Source organism: Manis pentadactyla, chromosome 10, assembly GCF_030020395.1.
Source record: "Manis pentadactyla isolate mManPen7 chromosome 10, mManPen7.hap1, whole genome shotgun sequence".
Lineage (NCBI taxonomy): Eukaryota > Metazoa > Chordata > Mammalia > Pholidota > Manidae > Manis > Manis pentadactyla.
The window spans coordinates 4,605,982-4,616,691 of record NC_080028.1 but is presented as its reverse complement, the minus strand read 5'-3'; the positions used below and the strand labels follow the sequence as shown (position 1 = coordinate 4,616,691).

Here is a 10,710-nt window from a genome sequence, read left to right as displayed (position 1 = left end):
AAGCAGAAACGAGAGCGGTGTGGGCACAGCTCCGCACAGCGCCTGGTCGGGCAGGTCTCTGCTTCTTGTGGCCAGCGATCCTGCCCTACGAGCTGCCGCAGGGCCTGCTGGGGTTGGGGATCCGCCAGGGGAGGGTGCCCCGAGAGCTCCCCTCCCTTGGGGTGGGCACAGGACCCCATTTCTGGCTCTCCAGGTCCCACCTCCCTGCCCCGGGCGCTCCCAGGGCCTCTCTGCTGAAGGCAAGAAAACGAAAACCACAGGACTTTGAAATCATCAAATTTAATCGTACAGAAGGAAAACTAATTGGCATATTTAGGACAAACACTTTTCTCTATCCTCACTACCCACTGGACGGTCCTCCTTGGTCCAAAAAACTAAGTCTCAAGACACGTCAGCAGCTACCCCTCCCGGGTCCAACCTTTCAGATCCTCCCATGATATGTTTTAAAAAACCGAATTCAACCCATCCAAGGAAAACGAACCCACAAAAAGGAACCTGAAGACATGAACATGGCAAGCCACGCGGTAATGCGTAACTGGCATCTAGAGTAGCCAATATATAAGACATGTGTCTCACAGTTCACTTTGTTCTTCAATAAAAGAATATAAAAATCTTGTTCAACCCAGTGTTAGGTGTATTAAAATAGATCTGTATCGGACAGCACAGTTTCTCCCGGAGTCGTGAGAATGACAGAGGGGACCGTGGCAGTCTGTGGGACTCTGGCCAGCCTCCTTGCTCTGCACCTGTCTGTGTGCGTGTGTGTACGCGGTGGTGGGGGCTGCGTGCACACACGCACACGTGTACTCCATGCAGTTCGGCACCATGTGATATGCAGGGGGTGGGAACCCTATGGCTCCGGGGTGCTTATCCTGTGTGCTGCGTCCCTCGGGACTGGAGAAGCTGCTGGGGGTGAAGGGCCAGCATGGCCCACCCTGGGACACATGGGCCCCCGCAGGATGGCATGCGCACCCTCAGCTCTCACCAGCTCAAGGAGACGAAAGGACAGAGGCCCTCCATTCCCAAGGCCAAGCCCTCCACAGGCTATGGCCCTTCCTCCCCCACCCTCACCCCATTTTTTAAAAAACCCTCTGGATCTCTCCAGTTTGGCAGCCCCCCGGAGGGGTCCCCCTTGGTACCTTGCAGCAGAGACTCCTGTAAGCAGGAAAAGAAGTCAGCAAGTGTCCCCCCCCCGCTTCACATTGAATATCTTACAATAAAAACACCATACAAAAATGTCAAGTTATTTTTTGGCATAGTGTCTGTACTGGCAAGAAAAGAGGAACGGAATACTTCATCGGCTCTTTGAAAGGAGAAATAAAAGGCTTCAGTCCTAAGTGGAATGATTCAACCCCAAATAGAAAACCTGCCAAATGACTTCCCCGCATGGCTGCAGCTCCACCTTGCCCAAGAACTCCACGAGAACAATACATCAATGGCACAGAGAGTCCAGAAAGATCAGCCGCTGGAAGGAGGGGCACAGCGGGGCAGCTCCGAAGACATCGGGGCAGACGGAAGCCAGGCAGGGGGACAGAACGGCGCCCCTTGGGAGCGTGCAGCACGGAGCTGCTTTCAAGGTAAACATTTCTGATTCTTAATGCTAATAATACTGACAGGCAGGGGCCGGGGGTTGTGGGAAGGCGCTGGGTACACCCCAGGCCTGGGCCAGCCCCAGTGGGCCCCTGCGAGGGAGGCCCTCGGGGTCCTACCTAGATTGCTATCCACTTCTTGTCCAACTACCTCTATGCTCAGCTATGTGTCAGGGTCTCGATGCCCCTCCCGCAGGACACTAGTAGCCCTGCCCAGTCTTCTGGCCCCTCCACACCTCCACACTTCTGCCCTTCCCTCTCTGCGGGGCAGCTGAGGCCATGGGGACAGCTGTACCTAGAAGCTGGAGGCCTGGGCAGCCCCCCAACCCCTGGGGCTGTGTGCCCGGGCCCCTCACACCCCACGGGCTTCCTGGTGTCCCGTCTGAACGGAAGGGAGCGGGCAGGGCTCCATACCCGCCCATCCCAGCTCTAGGACTCCCACACAGCCCCTTCTCCCTTTGTCCTCTGTCTCTGTCTGGTTTTATTTTTGTTTGAAATTCATAGTGTTTATGGATTAAGGCTGACAGAACCCTCAGGTCTTGTGAGCAGGGTCCCAGTAACTTTCCGTGGCTGTGAAGATGGGTCTCTCGGGGTCAGTTGTGCCCCTGAGGGTGCTGGAGGGCAGAGTGCATGGCTGCTGCCGAGGGCTTGGTCCAGGGCCTGGCCAGCAGTGGGGCGGGGCTGGTGGTCGTCATGGTGACCTGGAGCATCTGTTCACCCCGAATCAGTCTCAGGAGGGCCCGCAGGCGGTCCAAGGACGACTGGGTGCCCCTCTGCCGGGCCAGCAGGTTCGTCTTCAGGTCCAGGCATTTCTGTGGGTGGGGACGGAATCAGAGAGAAGAGTCTCAGAATTCCCTGGTGCAGGCAGCCACCCCACCGGCCCTCTCTCCTAAAGAGCTTCCCTTTCCTTGAAGAGGCCCGAAAGAAACCAGGCAGAGGGGCCTCACGAAAACGAGGCAGCAGTGAAAAGTGGGATTCAACGGCAGTTCAGACACACAGGAGAAGTTTGTTTTAGGATTTAGGCCTAGGAAGGGCTCCTGCTCTGCAGGGGTGTGGGAACCCGGCTGACCGCACCTACTGCTCCTACTGGGCGAAGCTCACAGCTGGAGAAGACAGAGCTTCGCGTGGCCGGCCGGCTCTGCGCTCTGTCCTGCCTGCCGCGTGCTTCTCTTCATCTAGCCTTTATAGGTATCACGGGATCCAGTGAAGGGCTAAGGACTGATGCCTCGAGCTAAAGCTGGTTCTTACTCAGACAAATCGCTAGCTCCCTGAGACGGGGCCCCAAACTCTAGGACATGAATCAGCACAGAGTCTCTTCATAGTTTATTGAGAGGAGTAAATGAGATACTACATCCGGAGAGTTTCACTGGGGCCTGGCACTGCTTTTACCATTGTTAATCACCCCCCATCACAGTTACCACTGCCCCCCCCAGCACCACCACCACCACCACCACCACTATCTTGTTTATCACCGCCCTACAGGAGTGGTAACTGTATTCACTTTACACGAGAGGAAACAGGTTCAGAGGCGGCCTTGCCAAAGCCGATGCGCGGGGAAGGGGCACAGCCAGATGCGCAGTCCCTCTTTGTCCAGTGAGTCTCCGAGCTCTGTCCCCGCCTACTGGCTGAGTGACCAAGGCGAGCCTGTCTTCTTCTGGGGCCTCAGTGGCGGGACAGCGAAGCTCGGGACTCCCACCCTGCGGCTCTAAGGGCAGCACCGCCCCCCAGCCACGCACCTTCACCGCCGAGGCCAGGCGCTGGTCCCGCTCCTCCAGCCGCCGGCACTCACCCTGCAGCTCGCTGCCTCTCTGCACCAGCTTCTGTTTCTCCTCTTCTTTGACTAGGAGAGAGGAAGCCAGGCCCCACTGAGCAGGGCAGGCAAGCAGTGGCTGGGCCGTGCCCGGGCAGGGGAGGCAGCGAGAATGCCAGGTCTGACCCTACAGGCCATTCGGCCTTGTTCTCCAGTGGGACCGAGTGCAGGGGCTGCTCACAGCTCTGGCCTGAACAGCCTCTGATGGGCCCAGAGGCCTGGGGCGGGGCTGGAGGGAGGGTAGCAGCTGCCCCAAGGGTGTCTTACCTGTCTTGTGGGTGACATAGGAGTGCACAATGGCCAGCATCCCGGTCCAGGGCACACTGTCATCTTTCTTTAAGGCCTGGGGGGCAGATGGGGAAATGAGCAAGCAGGTGGGCAGGGACCTGTCACGGCTTGGCTGCACAGTCCTGGGGGAGACACACGCTCCCTGACCTGCAGCTTCCTCAGCTGTGACTGGGGGATGGGGTCACACCTCACAGACAGTGCAACAGGAACAGCAGCTCTGTGAGGGCGTGAACCTGCTCATCACCAGGGCCCCACGCAGTGCCTGGCACGGAGGGGCACCAGTTCTTGAAGGAAGGAAGCCATGCACAGCCACTTGTTCTCTCCCACGTCCTGGGGACCCGAGAGCAGCCCCGGGCAGGCCAGGCCAGCCGGGGAACCCAGTGAGGAGGGCCCATCGGGCTCAAGTGGGGAACAGAACCTTGTTCTCTCTCCGGACCCGCACAAAGAGCTATGACCCTCAGGCAGTCACATGCAGGGGCCAGCAGCCCCCAGAGGGGACACAGCCCCACCGTGACACATGTCCCACCCTACCCCCCTCTCCCTAGATCTCCCCAAAGCCCAGGATGAGGGGCACTCACGAGAGTTAGTGTTTTTTTGAGGTAAAGGCAACTCCCCTGTGATTTAATGAATAATACATTCTGTAGCAAAGGAGCTTTGCCACATCCCGTACCCACAGCCCACAGGAAGTATTTCCTCTCGGGTCTTTTATTCTGCATACAGTTCTCTCAGATAGCGGATGATCAAACTAGACAGAGGCTGTAAAGCCTGTTTTTAATTTTTCAAAGTTAATTTCATATAGTGAACAAGTCCCAAAGAATTGCAAAATCTTTGTACAAAATCATTTTCAATGACCACATAACATCTATCTTTTCCTTTCTGTAAATAAAGTGTGAGGGACTATTTTGCATGCAGGATTTTATCTGTCTTTGAATTATTTCCTTAGGCTAAGAGAGAGGAAGCCAGGCCCCACTGAGAAGGGCAGGCAAACAGTGGCTGGGCCGTGCCCGGGCAGGGGAGGCAGAAAGAATGCCCGGTCTGACCCTACAGGCCATCCTCCAAAGCAAAATTCCGGGTTTAAAAGGTACACATGTTTTTAAGGCTCCTGATAAAATACTGCAGCATGTAAGAGGGCCTGCCTCACCTCATCATCACCAGGAGTGTTACCATTTTTTGCTAATTTGACAGGTTTTCATTTATGTGTCATCATCATGCCATCATTATGAAACTGCATATGTTAAGTGGCACTATTTTCATGGTTTGAGTAGCTTGTCCAATTCCATCTAGGGGGGAACCTGGGGCTCGGAGATGGACTCACTAAGTGAGAGAGACACAGAGGGGCACCTCTGTTCAGTGTTCACCAGGTGCCTCACAGGCCATGTCGGGGATGGCTATGACGGGGTGCTACAAGCACCTAGAAGCCAGGGACACTGCTAAAATGCTGCAGCGCACAGGATAGCCCCATACTGGACTATCCAGGCACAAACGGCAATTGTGCCAAGGCTGGGAGAGCCGGTCCCCTACCCAGCCCCTTGTCTCAGCCCCCTCTGCCCTCCCTCCCTCGGAGGCACAGGGTTGGAGTAGCCTCGGGTGTGTGGGCGAGGGCCCTGATGCAAGGTGAAGGCAGGGCGCCCCCCAGGTAACCCAGCCCCCCCACCTTCTGCTGGCACTTGGGGCACACCCACACGCCCTTGGGCGCTGTCTTGAGCGGCGGGTCCAGGCAGCTGAGGTGGTAGGCCCCCGGGCAGGTGCCGCAGGGCTGCAGATCGGCCCCGCGCTTGCAGGTGGCACAGTGCTCATCGTGGCTGATCTCATTCTGGAAGAGAAGGGAGGGGAGGGCATGGGTCAGCCGGGCCCAGAGCGGGGATGGGGGCCCCCAGGCAGGGGCCACCCTGACCTACTTGTGACCCTGCTTCCGCCAGTGTTTCTCAGCAGTTCTGGGAGAGACAGAGATCAGCCTTGGAGGGTGACAGTGTGGGGACAGGCCTGGGAACAGGAGGAGCAGCTGCCTGACACACAGGCTTCTAGGGTGCCCCTGAAGCCACTCACTAGGGGGCAGGGCCACCAAGCATTACAGTCAGGCTTGGTGTGGCTCTGGAAGCCTGACTCTCCCCAGCTGAGACCGGACTCCACATGTGAGTGTCAGAGCAGGGGCCCCGCCGTGGCTTAGGAACGCACTGTACTGGAGGCCCACACCCTGGGGGGCAGGGCCCTGGCCATCTCACAGGGCTTCCACGCCCACGCTCCTCACGGGTACGGTGCCCCGGGGAGGGCGGCCGGGGCCTGGGACTTGGATGCACCTCCCACGGGTCCCTTCAATCCTCTCGACAGCACCTCAGTCTAACCTGCCACCTCCACCATCCAGGGTGGGTTACTGTACTCCCTGTTTCCACATCTGTAAAGTGGGCTGATGGTACCTGCCCCACAGGTTGTGGGGGAATCAACAGGAAAAGGCACACAACTTCCCCTTAAAAGGAACTTCAAATGTTCCTTCTGCAGAGTCACCCTCATTTGGTTGTTCAGCCTCTACTTACACACGTCCAGGGACAGGGAGCTCACTACCCTCCAGCCAGCATGCTGCACGGGAGGAGCCCTGAGGAAGTGAGCAGCTTAACCCCATGCTTCCTGTGACCTGCAAAATCTGAGTGCATTTCCCCCACCTGCCAGAAACCCTTCTCCCTGCAAGTGACAGCTGGTCCCTATGTGCTGGTAGCATCTCCAACTTCAGAGCTGGAAGAGAGCAGAGCACCCTCACCTGGGACGACGCATGCTGTAAGGACACTGGACCCAGAGCCGGGCCCGAAGGAGAGGGCAGCAGACTGACACGAGGCCTCAAGGACCCTGTGTTCCCCTCTCATGTTAGTGCAAGAGCCCAGGGGGGTGAGCCACTTGCCTGGGTCCTACAGTGATCTGGAGGCAGGGCAAGGACAGCATCTAAGGGACTCAGGCATGAGGGGTCTCCTGCCCCAGGCCCACAGTGGCTGGGCACAGGGTGGCTGTGGACACACGGCCCAGGCCCACCACCACCAATCTGTGACCCTGCGGTTACTGTGGCTGCCAACATGGTGTCACTGGAGTTTATACCCGTCACCTGCTGCTGCTCAGTGGCTTGACCATTACAGGCATGGAGGGACTGGAAAATTCTTTTAGAATTAGATATGAAACTTAGTAAGGAAAAACCTTGAATCAATTCTAAGGCCATGCCTGCAAACGAGGTCATGACCAGCCTGTCTCCCGGGAGGCAGAGGACGTGGTGTGTGCATGGGGTTTTGGGGTCTCGCAGGGTCACAGAACTGTGGGCATGTGGGGCGAGACCCTGGGGATCACCAAGTCTAATCCCTTGTGAGGTGTGCAGTGAGGACCAGAGGGGCCCAGCACCACCTGACATCGCACAGTGATGCCGGGCAGAGCCAGGTAGAGCCCGGCTGGCACGTATCCAGGCCTCTGGCTCCCGGGGTCCCTGTGTCCTCAGTATTTGGCAAGGAGGGCTCATGCTTGAACCTGTGGTCTGAGCCCTGTGGTGACGCCTGACTCTGCTGGGCAGGCAGGAACATGACCTGGGTATTGTGCAAAGATCTCTGCACAGATGGAGCTCGAAGGCCTCTGCTCCTCTGGGGCAACAGGGCCCTGGGGCCCTCCCCCTGCCAGCTGTGACCTTACCTAGACTGTGGGAAGCAGGGCCCTCCCCACCCAGGTGTGAAGATTAGGGGACACATACCTTCCAGCAGGGGTCCTCATTGGCTAGCACAGGGAAGAAGGGCGGAGAACATGTTAGAGGGCATCGGAGGAGCACCAGTCAGGACTGGAGGACACGAGGCCCAGGGCTGCAGGGGCTCTGCCCCTGGGCACCATGGGAGTATCACGAGGCCCAGTGACAGCTGACTGTCTCCCAGGGCACGATGGGAGTAAGGGTCTCTGCCCTGGTCATGGCCCGGACCCACCAGGGGACAGGTCTAGCAAAGGGGCAAGGCTGGCGGAGGAGGCAGGGGCCTGTGCATCCTAGGATGGGAGGCCCTGAGCCAGAGCTGGCGAGCCCTGTGTTGTGTGGAGGGAGCCTGCAGCTGGGGGAGGGCCTGGCTACGGCCACACTGGGAGTCAGAGGCCTGGCTGGGCTGTGAACCCAGGCACCCCGCATCTAGCCCAGCCTCTCTCGCTGCCCAGGGCCAGCACGTGAGGTCTGTGAGGTGCGGGCCGATATGCCAGCCCAGCCCGGGGGTGTCTGTTGCCTGTGTGGAGGACGAGGAGGAAGGGCCTGCCCAGGACTGTGTATAGCAGGTAAGGCCCAGGCTGGGCCTCAGGGCAGGGGCCATGCCAGCCATACCCGGGCCCCCAGTGCAGTGAGGGCTGCAGAAAGAGGCGCTGACGGCAGGGAGGCCCTGCCCTGTCCTCCGTTGGCCCAGGGTGGGCGGTGCCTGCCACAGTGGCACTTCACCATGTGGCCTGGGCCTTTGCTTGGATTCACACCTGGGGAGGGACGGGGGCGGCAGCCTGAAGCCCTGGTCTGGGCCTTGGGCATGACCCCGGCCTGCTCTCCTGCTCAGGGCCCCAGCTTCCCCACCCTTCAGGTGGGAGCATGTTCCACCGGCCTCCTCCCCAAGGGAGACACGAGGACGGAGGCGGCGTGGCACGGGGGGCCTGGGGAGCTGTAACACGCTGCCCACCAGAAAGCAGCCTGTCCCTACTGCGGGTGGGGCGGGCCAGGTACTCAGACCCCTTGCTCTGGAGCAGGATGAGGCCAGGCCAGCAGCCTCAGGCCAGGAGTGCAGGGCCACCAAGCCGACTTGGCCACTGGCCCCACAGTGGCCCTGGCAGAACCCCGGGCCCACCAGCACTTACCTCTTGCTGTGAGGAACAGGGGGGTGTTGAGATAGTTGGACGCCAGCCGTTTCCTCTGCAGGGGACAGAAAACAAAACTAACCCACTGGTGTGAAGCCCTCCTGGGCTACACGGCCTCTGCCCAGGACTCACCAGGACAGGCTCCCTACCCAGGGCTCCAGACTGGGCTGGAGGACACCCCTGGCCAGAGGCAGACACGGGAACAGATACGGGGTTCACGGGAGCAGGGGAGAGGTGGGCCAGCCGTTTGGGAGGCCGTGGAGTCCTCCTGCTCCCCGCGGGCACATCAGTCCCACTAGGAAGGACATGTTAGAGATCCCAGATTAGGGCATCATGTATAGATGTAGGTTCTGGTACATTCCAAAAGGTGGCTTTAGAACCACAGGCCACATCTTGGTTCAAGGAGGCCTTGGCTGTAGCAGAGACAGTGCCAGCATTGTGTGACTGGCTTTAGACCCATCGCTCCCGACGTGGTCGGGCTATGTATGTGTCAGGGCTCAAAGGTCACAGGACTCTGAGTGGCTCTTGATTTTCTGACCCTCTGACCCTGACCACAGATGGGGACTGGGTGTGGCTTTGCCCACAGACTAGTGGGTGGTCTGTTTCACCAGTGAGCGCTGTGAAGGGAACAGGACCCTTGCACAGAGAATACACGGTTTCCTTGGGTGGAGGTGACAGACTCTGTGATGACATTCTTACAAAAGGGGCAGAGTGCCTGGGGCGCCCTGTCTCAGGGACATGCTTGCTGAGAAAATTGGGGAGGAAGTTACTGCGGACAAAAAATGCACACTTGGCGTGTTGAGGAGCAGGAGCAGCAGGATACGGGAAAGGGGAGGTGAGCTGGCTGCGCAGCTGGTGGACGCAGCGGGTGGGCTCTCCCGACAGGGCAGCCGGGGGCTGGCACCAGCCACCGCTCCATGGGGAAGCCCTCCCTCCCGGCTGAGTACCAGTTCACCAGTGCAGACTGACCAGCCCCCGGGGCTGAGGAGGGTCTTTCCATGACACCGTCTTCCAGACTCCCAGGGCCTGGAGGGTCTCTCGCAGCACCAGCTTGAGTCTGGAATGTGCCAGGCACTGGCCCCTGGGGACATGGCTCTTAGGGAGCGTCCACCCGCAACAGGGCCTCACCTCTGTCTCCAGGAGGCCGCTGTAGGTGGGGTTGGCTGTGCTTCTTCTCTTCCGCTCTTGGCGCTTGCTCTGGATTTCTAGAAAGGCACAGATGCAGGGGCTACTGGACCCTCCCTGCCAGGAACCCTAAAGCCTTCCTCTGCAAGCCCTGGGCACCACCGTCCCCTCCTGCCACGTAGCCTCTGCCTGCCCAGCACCCACACCCCGGAGTGGCCTTGGGTGGGCTGTGGCTTCCAGGACTTGCTCCTTCTGGGGCAGGACAGATCTGAGATCTGTGGGCCTCGGACTGAAGGACGCACTGGCGGAAGGGTGGTGGGCATCCAGAATCCAGATAGCCATGGGGTCCCCTGTGTGCCATCTTCAGCCCAGGGCTGTCTCTCTTGGGACCCCTGGGACAATGGATGCCTAGTGATCAGACACTGGCCCGGCTGAGCTGCGGAGAGGCGAGGCCCCTGGGGAGCCCAGGCAGGATCCCGCTGCCCAGGTGGCCTCTCGCCCACAGGACGCCACAAACCCCAATGTTTTCTTTCTTCCTTTTGCTTTGACTGCCTGATGGAACCCGGGAGGGTCTCTGTGTGTAGCTGTTTTGTCATTTTTTTTCTAATCTCTGTCTCTTGGACCTGATTTTTCCTTTTAAACCTTTTCAATATTATTCATATTTCCTTAAAGCACCTAGGACCCCCCCACACCCAATGGAAGAAGATAGGGTCCAAATAAATATTCAGTGTACCATGGGCAGGGGGGAGAGTTTTCCAAATGACTATTTATAAAAAGTGTAATAACCTACACAAATATACTGGCAAGGCACTTTTATGTCAGTCCTCACAACCCTGAAAAATTTAGAGGCACAGTTTTCCTCGTGTTGTAGATGAGGAGATGGAGGTTCAGAGTGGGGATGGAGCTCCAAGCAGCATGAACAGGACTTGAACACAGGACTCCTGACATGACCTGCAGGGCCAGCCCCACACCCACTGCTGCCTCCATTGCTTCAAAGTTGGAGCATAAACAGCTCTAGGAGGCAGCCAAGTGCAGCAAGTTCAAGGAGGGGTGTTCCATCCGATGGGA

The 10,710-nt window shown here is 58.5% G+C and overlaps 1 protein-coding gene across 2 annotated transcripts in view; it reads right to left on the bottom strand.

The window, feature by feature from the left end:
- Positions 1-236: 236 nt before the first annotated feature.
- The window catches only part of PHF21B (PHD finger protein 21B), an 88,092-nt gene continuing 77,618 nt past the window's right edge, over positions 237-10,710 (bottom strand). For both annotated transcript variants that reach the window (XM_036931473.2, XM_036931474.2), the window contains exons 7-13: positions 9,646-9,722; positions 8,518-8,572; positions 7,400-7,422; positions 5,339-5,497; positions 3,664-3,739; positions 3,323-3,426; positions 237-2,398 (exon numbers count right to left, since the gene is read on the bottom strand). In XM_036931473.2, coding sequence (XP_036787368.1) covers positions 2,180-2,398; positions 3,323-3,426; positions 3,664-3,739; positions 5,339-5,497; positions 7,400-7,422; positions 8,518-8,572; positions 9,646-9,722 — 713 coding nt within the window. In that variant the 3' untranslated portion in view covers positions 237-2,179. The remainder of the gene's footprint in view (positions 2,399-3,322; positions 3,427-3,663; positions 3,740-5,338; positions 5,498-7,399; positions 7,423-8,517; positions 8,573-9,645; positions 9,723-10,710) is intronic.